Source organism: Lissotriton helveticus, chromosome 6, assembly GCF_964261635.1.
Source record: "Lissotriton helveticus chromosome 6, aLisHel1.1, whole genome shotgun sequence".
In the NCBI taxonomy this organism is placed as follows: domain Eukaryota; kingdom Metazoa; phylum Chordata; class Amphibia; order Caudata; family Salamandridae; genus Lissotriton; species Lissotriton helveticus.
This window is the reverse complement of record NC_136067.1, coordinates 1,555,147,836-1,555,170,141: the sequence shown is the minus strand read 5'-3', so window position 1 is coordinate 1,555,170,141 and position 22,306 is coordinate 1,555,147,836. Positions and strand designations below refer to the sequence as shown.

Below are 22,306 nucleotides of genomic sequence, written 5' to 3'. Positions count from 1 at the left end.
CCTGATTTAGAACATGAAGCACTTTCACATCGGCTGAGGCTAGCCATTGACAAAGTTACTCCTGCCCAGAGGATGAGGATAATGCATGGCTCAAAAGGGGCGCCATGGTATACGCATGGGCTCAGAGGGGAAAAACAAGCTCTCCTCCAATCTGAGCACTTATGGCGGAAATCCCTCGACCCAGAAACCAAGGAGAAATTTAAAGCTAAACTGGCTTGTTATAAAGCCTCCCTCATCAAAACCAAGTCCGCAAAATATATGAAGCTAGGATTAGCGAGGCAAGAGATACGCAAAAAGAGACATTCGCTGTACTCAAGGAGCTGAGCAGGCTGACTGAGCAGAAGCCGGTCACTAATCAAGCTGATTGCGTTCAAATACAGGACTTCTTCCTAACCAAGGTCGAAGATATTATCTCTGTCATTAATAATACGCACATCACCCCCTGTCCTCTATCGGCGGAGGAGGTGCCCTCTGACCTACAGGGCTTCTCTCTCTCTCTCAGTTCCCGGTGCCGGAACCCCATGACCTGGCTCACATAGTGGCCAAAGTGAAATCTGGGTCACCAGAGGACCCTTGCCCTCCGAAGGTATTTAAAATTATTATTCCTCTGGTTGAGGCTGAGGTGTTGTCCGTTCTGAATCTATCTTTGACATCAGGTACGGTACCTCAGAAATTTAAGGAAGCCATAGTGCTTCAAATTTTGAAGAAAGCAGGGGCAGACACTAGGAATTTGAAACATTTTCGCCCCATTTCTCAACTCCCGTTCCTGGCTAAAGTACTCGAACAACATGTACTCAAGAGTCCTTTCGTCATACACTGATCAACATTGCTTGCTACATCATTGTCAGGCTGGGCTTAGGGCTCATAACAGCACCGAGCTATTAATGCTCTCAGTCTTGGATGATCTGCGACTCGCAGCCGACAAGAAGACCCACTCAGCATTAATGCTACTTGACCTCTCAGCCGCCTTTGATACGGTGAACCACGAGCAGTTACTTGCTCGTATGCGGAGGCTGGGAGTTACGGGGACGGCCCTCCAGTGGTTTACTTCATTCTTGGAGGATCGATGTCAGAAGGTCCAGTTAGGAGACCTTATGTCTAGGCAGGGCGTTCTTCGCTGGGGGGTCCCGCAGAGCTTGGCATTGTCCCCCCTGCTTTTTAATATTTACCTCCAACCCCTGATTGAGGCTCTGGCAAAAGCAGATTGCCAGGTGTTTAACAATGTGGACGATACTCAGTTAATAGTGCGCATTGATAACTCCCTTGACTCACAGCGGAATGTTCAGAACATTCTTCGGTACACCATGAATTGGATGACCTCCAATTCTATGAAGGTGAATCCAGATAAAACCGAAGTCTTGGTACTCTACCCAGGTTCTTCCCCTTGGTCTAGCCTCTTTTGGCCCCAGGAGCTGGGCACTACTCCAACGCCGGTGCCAGCTGTGAAGAGTTTGGGTATTAGGCTGGACACCGGACTGACTTTAATACCTAGGTGTCTGCTGTTGTGGGAAGCTGCATCGGATTGATGCGTCAACTTCGGAAACTATCGATCATGTTGTCACCCACTACCATACAGGCGGCGGTGACTGTACTAATCCTATCTCTCCTAGAATATGGCAATGCAGTCTATATTAGCCTCCCTGGTATACTCCTGAGGAAACTCCAAGTGTGTATGAATGACGCAGCAAGGCTGATATATGAACTACCTTGTAAAGCACATGTTACCCCCTTGTTGCGTCAACAGCACTGGTTACCGATCAAACAAAGGGTAAGCTTCAAGGGCTTGTGCATTGCACATAAATCTCTGCTTGGTGAAGCACTCAAATATATCAAAGACCGCTTGAAGCACTACGTACCAGGCCGCCACCTTCGCTCATCACAGGCTACCCTCCATGTCTGCCCTCGCTTCAACAGGGCTACACTTGGAGGCCGGGCATTCTCGGTCTCCATCCCCTAGATTTGGAATAAGCTACTGGATGGCATGCGAAAAGAAGCTAGATTGCTCCCGTTTCAGAGGAAACTTAAGACAATGCTGTTCACAGAGGCATTTGACCAGGCCTACACTGATTTATGCTGAGCTCAGTGGCGCAATAGAACCTCAGACTGTTTGATCTATGGCGCAGCGCTTAGAGACCTCTTGTGATTAGCACTTTACAAATGCAAATTAACATTAACATTAAAGGGCATGTCCGAGAGCAAGGCCTGGACATCCCCCGAAAAGCCAGATGTTCTCAGCCAGGTGTGTTGTCTGACAGCCACCGTCAAGGAAACCGCTCTGCCCAACGTACTGGTTGTGTCTAGACCACATTGAATGGCGAACTTACTGCATCTCTCCCAATTGACAATGCTTGGAATAGGACGGCACTGACCTCCTTCGGGAGCCAACAACAATACAATTTCCCTATATATAATTTTCAAAGGGTAGTATATCCACAAATGTACATGTCCCAAAGACCAGTAGTGTTGTCTAAAATGTAAAGTTTATAAAATGTTCTAATGTACGACAAATATATATATGCGGCTGCATCGGGGGAAGGTCACAATGGCACAACTGGCGCTGGTCCGGATCCATTCCCAGATCCATAGGGGACCAACAGCACTGGGGCTGCTGGCATGGAACCCGATGGGACCACCTCACAAAGCCTGAAGACGCGCCAGTGGGGTTAGGACGCCCACAAATAGGGAGCATGGCCTCATAAAATTCACAGTTGGGTGGGGGTCGCTCCGGCTCCAGGAACATCAGGAAGCGCAGAGCTGCCCAGGCGCAGATCCTGTAGAACAAGGCCTTGAAAGCCGAGGCTCCTTCGGTGTGTCGGCCGATGGGCAAGGAGAAGTCAAAGCATGCTTTGACTTCTGGTGCTTTTTGTGCCTCTTACCTTAATGACCCGACGATTTTAAGTGGGACAATGAGGACTTGGGGCTTCGGAGCGGTGCCAAGAGGTCGAGTTACCTGATGTCACCTGCCGGGCTGCAAGCAGCTTTAGGGACCACTCCCTCAAAGCCTTCGGAGCCATGGCCCAGCAGTCAGAGCATGACTGAGTGGTGGTCGCGCACCATGGCAAACCAAATGCAGGTCCGTCACCGACATGGCACAGTGACAGGCTTGGACCCCAAAGTCTTTTTAGACGTGGCACCTACACACTAAACAAGGGCCGACAAAAAGTTTTTTAAAATCCTGTCAAAAAGTGACTGAGATAGCTATCTTCACGGATCAGTGCTTGACTGGAGCTGAAAGAAAAGACGTACGCCAGCAGACCAAGGCGGCACCTTTATAGGTGTCGAGGATGTCACTACCAGCGCTGATGAAGCAGACGACATCATGCGGAACTGACCGATGTCACCTACCGGCATGCAGGGGTATTGCTCAAAGAAAAATCAGATAGCCGGTTTTGTGCATTTTAGTGAACTATCATGTTATCATATGGTCCAAGGTTCAATATCAGATCCATGACTCATCTCTGTAGCTACTAGTCAAGTTGACTTTTCACAAGAGTTACTTTAGTCAGTTATGTTCCATCAGACCTGGTTTACATGAAGTTTTCATTAAAAAAAAGTCTGTGATCCTTACACACCTCTAACTCGGGTACGATGAGCTACAGTGTCCTTCCACACAAAGAGCAACAATTTAAAAAACAACTTCATAAAGTTTTCAGACACAATAGTAATTGGTTGTATGATGTTACAACGAATTCCGTTGCAACGCATGCTTTTACCACGCATGCGTTACAACGGAATTCCTTTCCCACGCATCTCCTTTACCACGAAAATGCCTTTAACACGCACGTTTTTACAACGTTTTTCGTTGTGAAACTATGCATGTTATTAGCATTTTTATGTTAAAGGATATCTCTTATCACTGTAAATTATCCCTTATATGTTTCCCCTGTGAAACCACCCCCTCATTCATCCTTACCTCTCCACGTCCTCTTCTTTCCAATCCCTGCCGCGGTGACGTTTCACGTCATTAAGAGGAAACGGAAATGTCTTTCCGATTCCTCCAACGATGCCGATTGCCTCCACATTTCTTCTCTTCATTTTTTTCATCTTTCTGAATCAGGTGGGTTTCTTTTTTTGGGGGGGAGACCTCCACCCCTTTATTAAACCCACGTTGTTTTTTGTGGTGGGGGAGACCCCCCACGCCCCCCCTTTTCTTGATCACCTTTTGCACACATGCCTTTACTACGTATCTCGTAGTAAAGGCATGCGTGGTAAAGGCTTTTCGTGTAACCACGCATGCGTTGTAATGCATGCGTGGTTATGGCTACTCGTGGAAACGGCCGCGTTGTAGTGGCCGTTCCCATAGTAATTCCTAGGCCTCATACGTGATTACATATACCACTGACACTTTCTAGGTCATGGATATGTGAACATGATGCAAAGTAACACAAACATCTTCAGCAGTATGAAATTGGTAGCAGAACAAACTGCTGACAAGGCAATATCTTTACAATACACATCCCTTTGGTGCACAGCATCTTAACATATTTTGGACTGAACATCTGAAAAAACCTGGGCAATCAAGCAAAGAAGCCACCAATGACGATAATACAACAAGTCTTACATTTAATTGCAAAAAGAATACCATGGCTTACTTACTATGCTGGTAGGATCCAGTGGCTATACCCGTGGGTGTACTGAAGAGCACACCTGTGAGCTGAGAAATTTTAGCAATTATTTCCATTCCTGCCTCTGCAAAGATAAAAAGGTTATGATTTATAAAATTATATATATTTAACCTTCATTCCATTAAAAACAAGCATTTGCAATGCAATAGGTCTCGCAGCATTAAAGTTTGATTTATTGTTATTGTATATGACAATGTGTTCCATGAAATATTTAGCAAAGTCTGTATTGGTGTAAAAGGGGGCAGGGGTGTTCTGGCATACTACCTACCCATGGATGGACACCACTTAAAATGAAAAAGTAGAGCTGGTCTGCTTCAAAGCTTGGAGTCCTCGCTTCTGATGAAAGCGGGTTCTGGCCTGTTACCGGTGCTTGTCCCATCATTTTTACACAGTAACGATGCTACAAGGTTTGTTGACACTAAGAATCTGTCTTGTTCCCTGTCTCTAGAGGAATGTGTTTTAATAATTGTACGTTTTTTGATCACCTCTGCTCCCACAGACTATCACTCTCATTTGTTTTCATTTTTCTTTGATTTCAATTAAAGCACGCGCCTTTTGAATTGTATAGCTGTGCTGGTAATGTTTGGATCAAAATATTTCACTTCTGAGGAACAGGGAGGCATATATTCCACAGCTTGTTGTAATCAGCCCATCTCACTCTGGGCAGTCTCCCACCCCAGCCCTCATACCCCTGCTTTTTTGTTGCACATCCTACATTGATAAGGTACCCCACTGGCAGGCTGGGGTCGCTGGAGTGCAGGGTGACAGGGTCAGGTATTGTCTTTAAATTCAGTCTAGCATGCAGTCATCACACAAGAGCTTCAAAAAGTACGGTTACGAGTCCTGCCCCGAGGCTTGTTCAGCAGTGCAGGCCAAAAAAAAACTTGTAGCAACGGGATGCAATAGCAACCAGTAATGAGGGACGTCGAACAAGGTCTCTCAGGGTCCTCCTGCTGCTCACTGAGGCCTCCCCTCACTGTGCTGCTCACTGAGGCGCACGCAGCCTCCCCTCACTGTGCTGCTCACTGAGGCGCACGCAGCCTCCCCTCGCTGTGCTGCTCACTGAGGCGCACGCAGCGGCATGCCTATCCTCGCTCTGCTGCTCACTGAAACACTCACGTCTGTCTAGCCAGCTCACTGAGTGCATAGGATGTCCGCCGTGCTGCTCATTGCGGGCAATGCTGCATTCTCTGGATGAGCTGCTCACTGAGCGTAAGGGGTGCCTTTATCACTGTGGTGCTCACTGAGGCATTCAGCGCCTTCTTTGTCTGCGTTGCTTACTCAGGAGGATGAGTGTCTTTTCCGTGGCCCTCACCGAGGCACACGGCCACTCCTCCCTGCACTGTTAACAAAAGCACATAGCGCCTTTTATCTTATCTCTGCACTCTTCACTAATGGACAAAACAGTGCCAACGTGCTGTGCATAGAGGAGCAGTGGTTCATTTGCATTTGCTGCTCAGTGTTCCACCAGTTTATTGTGCAAGGGAAACTAGTTAAGCGACCCTCAGTTTTGTTGTCCTTGCACAATAAACTAGTGTGCATATTTGATGTACTGCTTCCTTTCGCGCAGTTGCCACGAGACCTAAACAATGAGTTTTAACAATTTTTTTTAAGTGCTTCTCTTTTTCCTTTAAGGAAAGCAATGCATTTGTTTAAAAAATGATTGCTTTATTTAAAAACTATCATGGTGGTCTGGTGACCTTTGCAGACTGCACCATCTGTGTGATGTCTACAGATCATCGTGGCTCGCAATTTACGACTTATCTCATTAATATTCATGATGTAGATCAAATTGTGACAAACTTTGATTCTGTATAACCGACCTATTAGTACACAAACTGGTTTGCAAAATACCATACTCGTCTTAAAAATACTGGTCTCATATTGCGACTTGTATTTTGTGACTAGTTCATAGTACTTCTGGCCTCTAGCCTGTATGCTAGTTATTACCTCTGAAGGAGGGCCCTTGTCTGTGCACATTTGTATGTGCTCAGTGTCTTTATGTACTCATATGATGACGTATTCCTCCCTGTGCTAAGAGTCCCGTATATATTGGTTAAAAAAAACGTGCCTTTAAAAAATAGCTGAGAAACTTCTAGGCGAAGCTCAAATTGACGTCGGTGATGTTTACCTCAAACATTACTGCGTCTATCATTTAACCACAAAGTTCCAGACTCGTATTAATTGCATCAACAAAGGCAGCTGTACTCTGTTAAGTAGGAGGCCATGCCTAGTTTACAGTAAATAGTACCCGTTGCCCGTCTTTTTAAATTCACACCACACAGCTGTGAAGGTGGCCTCTATAGTAATCGGCAATGCATGGTTTTGGTTTTTTCACTGCTAGCTCCACTATGGAAATAACTGTTGGAAAATCGGGCTCCATAATTTTTTTTTTGATGTTATGGTTTGTATCGAACTTCCTCCGTCGGTTTTATAGCACGTTACTCATTTGGAAAGGAAAGTAGGTGCCCCACAATGGGGTTTGAACGCTACATACATGTATCGACAAAATACGCATTCTAAAAAAATCAACACGTTCTGCTTTTCGATGCCTATGCTTTTTAGCAAATGACATATCTAGTCATTGGACGAGGTGGAATATGTTTTTTCTACATCGTTAATATTTTCTCTCTCTGCGTTTGATATGTGACTTTGTTCTCACGTAGTCACTGTGGTGTGTGGATTTTTCAAAATATAATGGACTGTGGCTACGAGCTGTCGCAGGCACCAGCATCGTAAGGCAGAGTGAAAGTACATTCCTGGCAGTGGTGACGGGGAAAAACAAGACGTGCGCGCGCAAAACGAAACCTATCGTGGGGCGGGACTTCCGTTTCGTGAAGCCCGCGCCCACGGAGTGCCTGGCGAAAGGAGCAGCGGTGACGTGGGGCTCCCATGCCCGAGGGAGAGCCCCGCGGAGGCTGCAGAAGTCCGGAGTGCCGGTCAGTGGGGCTCGCGGGGGGGGGGCAGGGGGCGCTCGTGTGTGTATGTGTGCGCGTGTGTGTGTGTGTGTGTGTATGTGTGCGACGGCGGGGGGAGTCTGTATGTGTGCGTGTGTCTGTGTGCGACGGCGGGGAGGGTGGGGGGGAGTCTCTGTATGTGTGCGTGCTTGTATGTGCGCTTGTGTGTGTGTGTCTGTGTGCGACGGCGGGGGTGTGGGGGGAAAGTCTCTGTATGTGTGCGTGCGTATATGTGCACTCGTGTATGTGTGTCTCTGTGTGTGAGCATGCGTGCAGGGGGAGGTGGGCCTGTGTATGTTTGCGCTGCCCAGGAGACAGGAAATGGCCACGGCGAGCGCGATCTCGCGCGCGCGGCCCGCTACGATCGCCTTTTGCAAGATGCGCGCGGCCAGCTCCTGTCTCCTGGGAAGCAGACTGGCTAACAATAGGTCTGGGCGAGACAGCGCTTACGCGCTGTAAACGCCACGAGACCTAAAAAAGACTAATTTCATGCACGTTTCATTTAACAGAGCAAGGTTGGTTTCGTTGCAGTATTTGAATAACATTTGGTGCACCCTTATACAGTTCATAGTTGGTGCCACTAAATATTCAATTGGGGTAAAAGAAATAGCTCTCCTTGTTTGATTAGAAAACTTTTTTCACAATATTCTCTTTGTTGTTTGATTTATAAAAAAAATCTCAGCGATGCGAACATGCTTGATAATAGCTTTATCAGACCATTCTTAGTAAATGTTGAGGTTCAGATCATTCTGTAAAATACCAAAGAAATTAAGAAAAGGAGAGAAGAAAGGAAACATATAGAGATGGACAGTAAAATATATATATTTAACAGTACAACCATCTTTGTGTAAAACCGATGGCTCCCGACAAAAGAATACACTGCTTTGAATTAATGTTCTGTCACCAAAGAAGACAGTATTCATGGAAATGAGGTAGTGACAGAAATATTTCGATATTAACACGTATAAATTCCTATTGCACAATAATTACAGATAAGGAATCCTAACAATATTATTGCTGAAAATGCCTTAAATTATGGTCCATACAGTTCACTGAAACAACTTACAATGCTCTTGTTATCTTGTCATCATTCGAGTTTCGGGAGCAAAAAAAAAAAAAATCAATGCTTATACATGCTCCTAGTGTCATCTTATGAACCAAGAAGTACACTCTGCTTCCAATCGGAGTACATATGTGAAACTTATACGCAAATAGTTTTATGGAGCCCTTCCTAAAGTGGATCCAATTGAAACCGCTTTAATATATCAATGCAGTGGCATACAATTGTCCTAGTATATACATTCATTAGCATGCGTTTCACAAAGGCATGACATTTTGTCGCCATGAATCCTCAACATTCGTAGGCATTAACAATTAGAACTTAAGTTGATTCTGGGGCGTGCGAGCCTTAATTGATGTTAAGAACTGAATGTATTATTATTCGATTTCAAGCTGAGTTGTTGCAGCTTAAAGTATATTGCGAGGTTTGTCAGAGTACAGAAGTAAAAAGGGTACATCATTTTAGTTTGTTTTTGTGAAAAAAAGAAATTCACCACAGAAGAAGACGTTTATCCTAATATCCCTATGCAGAAGTACCTCTTCAGCATTCACCTTCTCATTACGGATGAAGCAGCAATCAGTTTGGAGATCCTGCACCATGAACTAACCAATATTGAGTGCTTCAAACACTGGATGGGAATTCCCTATGGATGGCAAGTTTCTGTTCTCGGATTAAAGGGGAAAGTATTGCACTTGTGGCGTTCCTGATGAACTTGGAACAAAAATGGATTTCCTTTTGTGCAAGCTTTTAATATAGAAACCCCAAATATATTCCCCTGGGCTGAAATACAGTGAGCAACGTACTTTAAAAACTGTTCAACTCTATTACAATGTTATGAAAAATTCTTTCCTATTTATTTATATGAAAATATAAAATACAATGCATCACCCATTTGTCAAAGAATATACAAAGATTTAAAACATGCATATGGTAACATTATTACAAACTGACTATTTTTAATCCGCCAGTCTCTTCCACAGCTATAATTCCCAAGACACTATTAAACACACAAAAATTCATTCCAATAGGACAACATAATAGAATACACAAAAGGACTCTGTCAACATGATAGAGTCAAATAGTTTTTTTAAATGTGTTGCTCACCGTATTTTAATTTTTAATGCATTTTCATTCAGCCCAGGGGAATATATTGGGGTTTCTATGTTAAAAGCTTGCACAAAAGGGAATCTATTTTTGTTTTAAGTACAAACTGCCCTGCTCCTTTTGGCAGTGAAGGGTGACTCTCCGTGTACTTGGAGTATGCCCACAGCTTTCCTAATGAACTCATATTCCTGATTCGGCTGCAAACTACCATTAACGTCTGAATTGAGATTTCCCCACAACTTGTAATGAGGACCTCAGAGTAAGTTTACACTTGTGCATACTCAAACCCATGCTATATATTCTGCATCCTTATAGTACTGAGAAAGAGAGTAATAGAGGTCAACAGATCAATGCAATGGAGACTGAGAAATGTCTAGAGTCACAAATGCACTGGATACAATTTGCAGAACAATTTTCTGGCGCACCGCGAGTCAAGCATGAGGTTCAGTCGTAAACTACGATACGCTAAACCGCACAGAGGCAGCAAGTTTTAAAATATATTCACCAACGTAATGAGGACAAGAAAACCACATGGTGCAAATACAAAATCTGTACGAGAAGAGAACGACGACCCTCTGATGGATTTAAAAGGTGCAGTATAGGAACAGTAGACTTAATTTCTCTTGCTCCATTTTTTAAGGAGCCAGTTAGATGGCGATATATTTCTAAGATGCCCCAATTTGAGTGTCTACCAAATCACAGAATGATTTGTTTTTAACAAATTCAAATAGTGATTACCATATTGGTCACCCAAAACTGGGGTGGGCCTATTTCTTTAGACAAAGCTATTACCACAAGGACGTTTCATCAACTTTAATTTCAGAAACGACGGGGGCAAAAGAGAATTAAAAAACAGAAAAATGTAACATTCATCATTTAAAAGATCACAGCAATGACACATGGTTCAGGATTTAGGTTTACAGTTTTAGTCTCATGTTCTACCCTCCTTTGCTCCGGTTTCATACTCTCATCAACTGTGAGAGAGACAGAACCCCGCCGCCATAGTGTTGTGCGCACTCTATGATTTTGCCTATAGTGCTTGTCACAACCAATTAGACTCCGATGTCTCCTGCCCAAACATTGAAGCCTCACCCAACTCAGGAATACTCCACGATTCAATAGTGCACCCTTGCTTACACAACCAAAACATACTTGTGAACATTTGTCCTCAACCAGCACAGATTGCACTTTATGGTGATAATATCATATTCTTGATTCGTGTGCAAAGTCAAAGCAGTCCGCTGACCGCTCACTGCCTAAACTCCTTCATCATTGTTTTAAGCTGTCTCTCCTCCACACCACACATATCTCTACATCCTTGTCCCCCTTGATTTCAATACCCAATACACCTTCTTTCAGCTCCTCTCCTGCCACTTCTCTCGCTATGCAGCCCAGACTGTCAGCTTCCACCTAGTCTACCATGCAACAGGGCTCTGTCCCATCTTCTTATCTGAAATTGTTGATCTACCCATCTCAGATTCAATTCGCTGCTCTAACAACGTAATCACTAGTGATACCAACTACACAACCAAGACTATAGAGTAAAACGTCCTCAACCAATTATAAACTTCTGAAATGAAATAGGCTGTCACTTTACCACCCAAACTAAATGTAGAATTCTCAACTAAAAAAACAACTCACATGCCAGGCACCACTCCCTTCCGAATGGACTGGTCACATAACCATCCTCTCTGATCTTTTCCAAACCAGTATTGCCCATAGAACAATTTATGCCATCCACGCAACACTTCTAGCACGTCAAAATCATCCTAACGCGGATGGAGCTATGCGCTGGGTTTAACAGCAGCTGTCAGTGCATGTTCCCGGATGTCCTTGCAGAAAGTGACTATTTGTAATTGAACCATGCCACCGATCTGTTTCAAAATGTATCTGTGAAAACCAATTTAATTGAAAACTGACAGCAACATAAATGCAACCACCCACCCGGAGACATATTTAGCCAATGGTGAGAAGCAAAGGTGAAACACCGCTAATTTAAGATGCCACCGTCCCTGATCTGAGTGCAAAATACAAGGTGGCACACAAGCGCATAAGGGATCTTGATTCTGTAACTTTTCCATGAAGAACATAACTGAACAGTTAGGATGGATCAAGAACAGGTTGTGGAAGCACAGAGCGAAATCAAGGTTAGCAAAAGACAATTTCAGTATACAATCAGTTCCTGGGTAGGATTTCTAATTTTTTCATCATACTACGTCTAAAGAAGGCAACTCTATTATTCATTCTCTTTATTCCTCTGTAAAGGGCAATTCCTCTCCCATAGTTCTGATCTGTAACAATTCAAGTCTGCTAGGTCCATAGCCTCCTTGCTTCTTGATCAGTCTCTTCTTAAGAGAGGGAGAGTAACTTTCCATAGGTTGAGGCAAGTAAATCCCTCACATTCTCTTCATTGCATTTTGACTCTCCAAGCAACCTAGACGTCAAAAAGGACTTGTGGGCTGTCAAGGAAATATGTGGGCCATCAGGCCATGGTCCAGATCCCCAGCAGCTCTCCGCCAGGGACCCATATGAGAACGCTTATGTTCAGTTACATATTTCACTAGTCAAGTAGTGTGAATATGCAATTGGTAGATGGTGTAGGAGGTATCACCTCATCAATGGCGTTAAGGCAACATGGTTGGGCCACCCAGCAGAATGTGATGAGGGGCACCCAAGTCTCCCATAATCTGGGGGGGCGTGGCCACGGCCGCGACCGGTACGGCTGCTTCGCTGTGAAGCTCCTCCATGTGGGCTCCTGTAGGCGGCTGAAATGCAGTGAAAAAGCGATCCTCGGCCCCACATCGGCACTACATCCGACAGATAGATCCACCCTGCCCACCTGGGTGGCTCCTGCGAAGCGGGACCAGCTTGGTGTAGACGCTTCGGCGGAGGGGAGCGGAGGCCGGCGGGCCTCGGTGCCATCTTTCCCTTTCCGCGCCGGGTCTCGGGTGAGTACCGCTCTGGGCTGCGCCGCGGACCCTGCGGGCCCTCGTTGCTCCGCCTGCGGGCCTCCGCGTTCGCTGCGGGTGCTCCGTGGGCTTTCGGGTGGGGGCTCCTGGCCCGGGAGTGAAGTCGGGGCCTCGATTTGGAAGCTCGCGGTGGGACTGGCGGACGGGGGCGCTCGCGTGGCGGTGGGAGGGAGGAGGGGGGGGGGGTGGTTGTGGGCGTTTGTGGTGTGGCTCGGGGGGGCCTCCCTGAGATCGCTGGCGGACCCGCCCTTGCAGCGCAAGAAGGCACCGTGTATTCCCCCATACGCTTCTGCAGTGTCGGTGGCAGCTCGACATGAGGAACTGCGTGCGTTCTACCCTGCTGTTTATTGCTGAAGGACTGTGCTCCCTTCTGGTGGCCTAAACATCGGACGGCGGCAGTCTTCATGCCGTTTTTTGAATTCCGTGGCCTGGTTGCTAACTCCACGCTGTAAGGAGCAGGTCCTACGCCCTCTTACAAACGACTGGCCTTGTGACTGGCTTTGCTGCGCCTGGTTGCCTGCCCTATATGAGCTACTACCTCACATCGCACTTGTCACAACACTGCGCTATCCTTGGGCTTCGCCATGGGAAAAAAAGACCCCAACCAGAGGAAATTGAGTTTTGATAAAACCTCCCTAATGACAGCGACCCTCAGCCCAGTACTACAGCCGGGGCGACTTGCGCGCCTGAAGGGGGTGATGCTGCTGCTATGGTTGCCGCCATGATGGGTGAAATGCGCGCGGGCTTCAAGGGCCTTGATACGCGCTTTGACACTCTCGAGCAGAAACTTGCGGATATGGGAACCAGGGTGCAGGCCCATGACAGGCACCTGGATGTGGTGGAATCTAGGGTTTCGGACGTTGAGGATGGCGCAGCCAAAACACTTAAGCGGCTGGAACGTGTTGAGAAAATTCTGAACGATGTGGCTATAAAAAAATGAGGATTTGGAAGCGCGTAGCCGACGGAACAACATACGCATACTTGGCGTGGCGGAGACAACAGCAACCAGGCGCTTTGACACTTTTGTCGAAAAATTACTCATTGAACTGTTTGGGAGGGACACATTCACGGCTGGTTTTGTGGTGGAGCGTGCTCACAGGGCGCTGGGGCCTAGACCTCGCACCGGTCAAGCTCCGCGCCCCATAATTGCCAGGATCATGAACTTCCGCGACCGCGATGCCACACTCCGCGCCGCGCGTGAGGCTGGAGAGGTGAGATGGCAAGGTAGCACGCTATCGTTCTTCTCAGACTTTACGATGATGGTGCAGGACGCGAGACGCAAGTACAACGGCGTCAAGGCGACTGTGCGGAACCTTGGTTTGAAATATGGCATGCTATATCCCGCACAACTGAAAGTGGATGTGAATGGCAGGTTCCACATTTTTGAATCCCCCGCAGAGGCACAGGACTTTTGTCAAGGCTACAAAAAACAGGGCTCTCCTTCGGCCTCCAATGCTGCAACGCACTCCCCTCCTCGAGTGGACACTCAGAACAGTGTAGACCTTTTTGCAGAAACCGGTCTGGGCTGAAGACCTTCGTTCACTCCATAGCCTGACTTTGCTGAAGTTGTTTCACACTTGATGTGGTTTACCAGTGGGTAACTAAATGGCCGATACAAATCGGGCCGCCGGTGGGATCCACCCGCATGGGGTGGCGTTGCCCGCCCCTATGGCTCATGCCTTATTGTCTTACCTTATTGGTACACTGGCTCCCGGTCAACAAGAGAATCACCTTCCGGCTCCTCACCCACGCGCACAAAGCCCTACACGACCAAGGCCCGAGCTACCTCAACAACCGGATCAACTTCTACACTCCCAAGCGCCTCCTCAGATCAACCAACCACGCCCTCGCCGCCGTCCCCCGCATTCGAAGAGCGACAACAGGAGGAAGATCCTTCTCCTACCTGGCCGCCAAGACCTGGAACTCACTTCCGACCAATCTTCGCCTGACCCAAGACCACCTCTCCTTCAGGAAGAAGCTCAAGACCTGGCTGTTCGAGCAGTAGCGGCACCCCCCCCCTCCCAGCGCCTTGAGACCCTACGGGTGAGTAGTGCGCTCTACAAATGACCTGATTGATTGATTGATGGTTTTCTTTTGTTGGAAATGTTCTTGCTTCATGATGTGGTTATTGTTCTTGAAGATTCACTTATCCGTTAGGCGCTTCACACACTCTGTCGACAGCCCGAGGGGCCCCACTGCTCTCAATGGCTGTCGCACACTATGACAAAGGCAGACTGTGCACATGCACTGCTAACCCCTACTCCATTGCCGCGCCCCCAAGGACTGACGCTCCGTATTGTGGGTTTCAGTGTCATGGATGCCGGAAAAATACGCGATGGCGCAGCTAACAATTGGGACATACCGATGAGAACTGATCTGTTTTGTTTGCAGAGGTAAACTGTTTACTTATAGGAAAAAAATGAAAAAATAAGACGTCACTTGCAGACATAACTGTATAATGAGCGCATGTGATACGTAAAATGTAATTAAAGACTCATTCACTGAGGGTACAATAGATGGTACGGTGCACCTTTCTCTACACTCCCCTACCCTAACGTTACATCGAAATGTTGCAGCCGGCCCACAGGGTTGTAGGCTTCGCTATATGTACTGCTCTATTGAATAATAATAAACGTCTTTAATAAAAAAAATAAAAAAAACAAAAAACAAATTGTTCTTGAAGATTCGCTGGTTACGAACGTATACTCATGGGGATTGCCTCTCCTGGGCGGTTGGGAGGCTGGGTGGTGGGTGGGGGGCAGGATGTGTAATGTTTTATGACACCTTTTTTCTTTTTTGCTGTTGCTTGAGTGATTGGGTGGAGGTTGGGAGCGAGAAGCTGGGGTCATTCCTACTGGACAGTGCTGCTGGTTTGGTGCGATGGCCGGGATAGGCAGGCAGTCTGGCCCGTCCAGACTTACACTGATGACTTGGAATGTTCGGGGCTTGAATACCACACGGAAACGCAAACAGGTGTTGAACTATGCAGCGCGACACCGGGTGGATGTCCTCTTTCTTCAAGAAACACACTTGGCACCATCAGCAGACGCATCGGTAGCTAAAAGTTGGGGTACGCACAGACTTTTTTCCAGTTACAGCAGCTATGCCAGGGGCGTTGCAATTTTTGTACATAAACGTGTTCCCTTTGTGCCAACTGGAAGTGTTACTGACAGGGAAGGCAGATACGTGTTACTGCAGGGAGAATTGATGGGCTACAGGATCACCATGCTAGGGGTATACGGGCCTAATGTTGATTCCCCCGCCTTTTTTCAGGAGCTTCAACTGACACTACTTAAATCTGATGTGGATCTGCTAGTGATGGGGGGCGATTTTAACGTGGTGCTGAACCCAGATAGGGCTAGTACTTCCACCTCCCCGGACTCCAAAACCCGATCCAGACGTGTGCTTGCTGATATTTGCTCTCACTTCTCCCTGATAGACATAGAGGCCAGACTACACTCACATGCGCCGGAGTTTACACACCATTCTGGGTTTCACAGTACTAGCACGAGAATAGACTACTGGCTGCTTTCCCCTGGGGTCGCTGGTTGGGTGGATGCTCTTTCCACTCTGCCGCGAACTTTTTCAGATCACTCCCCAATTGTACTGACCTTGCTAATTCCCAGACTGGGTGGGTATGAGAAACAGTGGCGGTTTCCAGGGAGGGCCCTGCTAGATCCGGTTTTTACTGAAGAGATCCGCAGCGCTATTGAAGAATACTTTGACATAAACACTGGTTCTGTGAGCTCCTGGGCCACGCTGTGGGAGGGATTCAAGGCCACCATTCGCGGGGTTTGTATTGCTAAACATGTGGGAGCCCTGAAAGAGATTCGGACCACTCTGACCAGTCTTGAAAAGGACATAGCTAAGGTAGATGGGAATGTGTCCAGGGAACCGTCCGAGTTGGCTGAGGCAAAGAGGTTGGAACTACTGTCGAAATTCAGGGATACTGCTGATAGAGAGCTGAAATTAATGGGTAAATACCACACGGCGCGTCAATACGGGGAAGGTGACAGACCAGGGAAACTTCTTGCGCAACTGCTCCATCCCCCCCGACAGGCGACCTACATCACAGACATAATAGATACTCAAGGCTCCCGACACCACACCACACCTGCGGTATGTGACACCTTTTTGTCGTACTACCAAACACTTTACAAGTCAACACTTACGGGCGAACAACGCGACCCTGGCCCCTACTTAAACGAGATTGCAATGGTGTATCTCGAGAAACATATGCAGGAATTTCTTTCTTCTCCAATCACCCCAGACTCTATAGTGGAAGCCATTGATTCCTTGAAAGGCTCTTCGGCGCGGGACTAGATGGTTTTTCCGCTGATTTTTACAAAGAATACAAGGAGGAACTGGTGCTAAAATTGGTCGAGGTCTACGCTGAGGCACTAGAGACGGAAGCGCTTCCTCCGACGCTAAGGGAGGCGGTAATTGTGCTTCTCCCGAAGCCGGGACGCAATCCTGATTCTTGTGGGTCCTACAGGCCACTGTGTTGAAATCTAGATTGCGGCGTAAACATTATCGGCGCCATCTTGTCCCTTTTCAGGCTCATATGTGCGCATAAGTAGCAGCCATTTTGAATGCCATGGCCTCTCTGCCCACTGCCGATAGCCAGCACGTCTCTCTCTCTCTCTCCGACCTCGCCAGCATCCCCCGCGCACTGACAGCCCCCGCTCTCACATGCTTGGGCCATAAACCACCCTTTCAGCGCGACCCTGCCTCGGAGCCACATCCCGTACCGGCTAACACCTCCCTCCGTCCCTTTCATGATCACACCCTTTGATGAATCCCCTTCCTCTGTGCCCGATTGTCCGGCCCGATCCCAGACCATCACCTGGCCCTGCAGATACAGTTTATTGCCCCATACAGTAGGAAGCTGTAGGAAGCTATCCTAATCTGGTTTTCCTGTCCTGGTTTCCATTCTGCACCTGCTGGCTTACTGGCAACTGCATTCCTTGGGGTTCTTCTTCCTTAACTGACCCGTGGCCAGAGTTGGTCTCCACACCGTTCTAGGTAAATATAAATCTGTGAGGGAAACACACTTGCGTCCTTTCCTTGCCTTTCCTGAAACAGCTAAAGTCTTATTTGCACATTGTTCTTTTTCTTACCCTCCCTGTTCTGACAATAATAAAGTTTCATATTTTAGCTGTCTATTAGCATGTTCCATTTTTCCCCATCTTTAAGTCAATTGCGAAATACTGTTCATGAAATATAGATGTTCCCTTTCTTTACCCTCCTTTAGCCAAATTAAAGTGGTTGCTCTGAATTATTAGTGTGTTTCATTTTCTTACCTTCCCTATAGCTACATGATTATTTCAAAATGTCGTCATAACAAATCAAGTTCCTTTTCCTTATCCACCTTTCTAGTGGTACTCAAACTTTGATTCCTAGCATGTTCTTTATTTTTCCCGTTCTTTAGAAATACCATATCAAGTCTAAATTCTGAAGTTTCTTATTAGTATGTTCCCTGTTCTTACCTTCCCTTTAGACTCCTAAATGGTTGGAAACATATATCTTTTACATGGTTACATGCTTTTTATGATTTTGGTTATTGATAGTTTGCTTGCTGTAAACCTTATGCTTTCTAACCTTGAAGAAAACTAGATAAAGGTTTTCAAAACTCCCCGAGTCTGTGGTTATTATAAAGAGTGCAAATGTTATGAATGTTATTTTAGACTGCTTATCTTTTCAGCTAGCTCCCTGATCCATTTAGGTCATAGGTGCCAAAGGACAAGAATTGGTAAGTCCTAGGTATAGGAATTAGTTAGTATTTGAATTGCTGGTAGTAGAGTGTAGGTTACCCGATTAAATGAGTATAGTGAATTGAATTTATGGGCCCAAGTGTGCGTATGGTAAAATTATTGGTCGGTGACCTGCGCGCTCTATCAGTATCACAGAGTGGCTAGTGCAGAGCAGAGTACAGAGCCTGCCGCACAATTTCAGAGTGAGAGCCTCCATTATCCGGTGCAGAGCCTGTAATGTTACAGAAACTATATACTCGGTCCTCAAATAAGTTCTGAAGGGTTACAGCAATTGGTGGATAAGCAAGCAACACGGAACAAGCGACATGCAAAGACATGCTCACATATCAAGAACTTAAATCTGTTACATATTTTACTAGAAAAAATCATGCACTTCATTTCATAAGCATCTAGTTAACTGATCATACAACTGATGCTGGTCGCTCGGATGGCACTTTCAGACAAATGGATATCCCAACTATTCACCTTTAGTAGAACAAAGTCACCATGAAAACTATCATGACAGCCTGAGTTGGTCACTCTACCTTGATTATGTTTCTAACTAAGTAGGTACCTGTACGGAGGACACATTTCTATGCAGTTTTTATATTGGCATATAGATATGATGTGAGGTTAGGGTGGGACTATGAACTGGCATTTAGTGGTCTGTGTTTATTCATGGGGCCAGATCCACTTCCTTGTCTTACCTCTTCCAGAGTGACGTGGTAAGATTATTAGTATCACTGAGGTTGAACTGTGGGTTCAGTATTTACTTTTGCTCCTTTTATAATGTCCCTTTTAATTTATGGTTTGCATGACTGGAACAGTCGTATGTACTTCAATTATGCTAATTTGAGTTGGAGTCAAAGTTAATAGCTATGGTGAAAGTATTTAACTTTGATAAAGATTTGAACTCCCTGCTCTACATCCTCAACCCCAACCTTCTTCCCAGCCACAACTAACACCCACACCCAAGTAAAAACATAACTCAAGCCATCCACACCATGGTATAAACAAGACACAGCAAACATGTGTTCAACAGGTAGGAAAAACAGCATGTTTAGTTGCAGTTCAGGAATATTTCACAGCTCCTGGGGGAATCACACACAAGCTGATCACTGAAAATGAGGCTACCTACAACACCACAATCATTACCAAAGCAATCAATTGATGTAGAGAACTCTTTGCAGCAATGAAGCACCACATGAATTCCACCCCAAACCCACCCATCAAGTATTCGAGGGAGAAAACAACAATGATCAACTTCTGCAAAAGGAAGATCAAGTTGGACAGTATATTGACAGCAGAGGTTACAGTCACATCGCCAACACTATCTGAGGGCAGACTTCAACTCCTTCTCAACTGAAGACTACTCAAGCCTCGTAAACACACTGAAGCCCCATCACAACTAAGATAGCTGCATCCCAGCATAAACAGTGAAAGTCATCTCCATCAACACCTTAAAGCCATTCCTCAACATCATCAGCAAGTCCTTCACCCAAAGCATCTTCAACAACTACGTAAAGACAAGACAAATTCTACCTCCCCTGAAGGAACCCAACATAGATTCATGATGAACTGGTGGACAGCAGAACAGCTGTATAAGCTCTAGTCCAATCACTTCTTCATGGCAGTGTCTCAGAATCACAGGTGAGCAGGCATCATGTACACAGTGGAAGCTGTTGAACATATCATCTCTAGTGGCTATCACTAGAAAAAGATCTTATAGGATTCAAGCAATTCTAAATCTACATCTGTGGACTATAGTGATCTGTTAAATATATTGAGCTATATTCAAGTTTTCTAATCTTAAGTAGCACGCTTCATTTGATTTTTTACTAAGTCTTTGCAGCAGCTATGTCTATTTACAAAAGGTGCTAAAAGAGCATGTTTAAAAAAAATGAAGACCGCACAACACATTTGGAGTTGGATATTAACGGTGGCTTCTTAAAGTATTCTTAAGCTCTTCAGGGAAATATTTATTCATACTTTGATCTACGGATTTTGCCTGAATAGTGACACATTCAATGTCCTTCGCTATGGAAAAACCGTGTGGTGAATTTTTTTCAGGTGACAGTATTAATACCCAATGAATCGTATCTTTTCGCCACATGCACTTTCCAATCTGCGTTGCCGGATTGGTTTAAATTCACCCTTTCCAAATTAAAAGAAAAACAGTAACGAGTTTTTTTTAAAATTGTCGCACTTGCTCTTGTGATAGTTACTAACCTGATACTGCGAGTGGAACAAACGTGTTGATCTGACCGCCCTCTTCCTGAGGCACCACACAACCTCCCAGCTTCTCCCAAAATTCTCGTACCTCAGGGCTGACAACGTTAGAGGCTCCTACTGTGCACCCTATGGAAACATACACATTTGAACAAAGAATTAATTGACTTTTTCAATTTATACCCATCCTTAGCAAGAAAAAAGTTTCTCAATAGGACTTTTTAAAATAGTCAAGTCAAGTCAAGTCATAACATTTATATAGCGCACTACATACCCAGAGGGTTTCAAGGCGCTTAGGAAGGGGAGGAGGATTATTTGTCAAATATCCACGTTTTAAGCTGCTTTCTGAACGCTATGTGATTCTGGGTGAGGCGAAGGTAATCGGGGAGAGAGTTCCATGTTTTGGCAGCCAGGTATGAGAAGGATCTGCCTCCCATGGTGGTCTTGTTGATGCGAGGTACAGTGGCGAAGGCTTGGCTGGAGGAGCGAAGTTGGCGGGAGGGGGTATAAAAGGACAGTCGAGAGTTGAGGCAATCTGGTCCGATGTCGTAGAGTGATTTGTGTGCGTGGGTAAGCAGTCTAAAAGTGATCCTCTTATTGACGGGTAGCCAGTGGAGGTCTTTAAGGTGACCAGAGATGTGTTCGTTGCGTGGGATGTCTAATATGAGCCTGGCTGAGGCGTTTTGGATTCGTTGTAGTTTCTTCTGGAGTTTTGCGGTAGTACCTGCGTAGAGGGTGTTTCCGTAGTCCAGTCGGCTCGTGACCAGAGCGTGGGTGACTGTTTTCCTTGTTTCGGAGGGGATCCAGCGAAATGTTTTTCTGAGCATGCGAAGAATGTTAAAGCAGGAAGAGGATACGGCGCTGACTTGTCTGTTCATAGAGAGTGAGGAATCCAGGATGACGCCTAGGTTCCGTGCGTGGTCTGTCGGGATGGGTGCTTTTCCGAGGGCTTCCGGCCACCAAGAGTCGTCCCATGCAGAGGGGGATTTACCTAAGATGAGGACTTCTGTTTTGTCTGAGTTCAGTTTCAGACGGCTTTGTTTCATCCATTCAGCGACTTCTTTCATTCCCTCGTGTAGGTTAGTTTTGGCGGTGCTGGGGTCCTTGGTGAGGGATAGGATCAGTTGAGTGTCATCCGCGTAAGAGATGATGTTGAGGTTGTGTTGGCGGGCGATGGCCGCGAGGGGGCTCATGTATACGTTGAAGAGGGTGGGACTGAGTGAGGATCCTTGTGGTACGCCGCAGATGATTTCAGAGGCCTCGGACTTGAATGGTGGGAGGCGCACTCTCTGGGTTCTTCCGGTGAGGAACGAGGTGATCCATTCCAGTGCCTTTCCTTGGATTCCGATATTTCTGAGGCGTTGTAAAAGGGTGCTGTGGCAGACTGTGTCGAAGGCTGCAGAGAGGTCGAGGAGGATGAGGGCGACTGTGTCTCCATTGTCCAGTAGAGTTCGAATGTCGTCTGTTGCTGCGATGAGGGCGGTCTCAGTGCTGTGTTTGGCTCGGAAGCCAGATTGTGAGGGGTCGAGTGATTTGTTGGCTTCGAGGAAGGCGGCGAGCTGGATGTTGACAGCTTTCTCGATGACTTTGGCCGGGAATGGAAGAAGCG

General features: G+C 46.3%; 1 protein-coding gene across 1 annotated transcript in view; it reads right to left on the bottom strand.

Annotated features, from left to right (window-relative positions):
• Positions 1 to 22,306, bottom strand: part of ECT2L (epithelial cell transforming 2 like) — a 449,543-nt gene that overhangs the window by 249,064 nt on the left and 178,173 nt on the right. Inside the window, exons 9-10 of the mRNA XM_078649356.1 lie at positions 20,698 to 20,826; positions 4,597 to 4,689 (exon numbers count right to left, since the gene is read on the bottom strand). Of these exons, the coding sequence (XP_078505482.1) occupies positions 4,597 to 4,689; positions 20,698 to 20,826 (222 nt within the window). The remainder of the gene's footprint in view (positions 1 to 4,596; positions 4,690 to 20,697; positions 20,827 to 22,306) is intronic.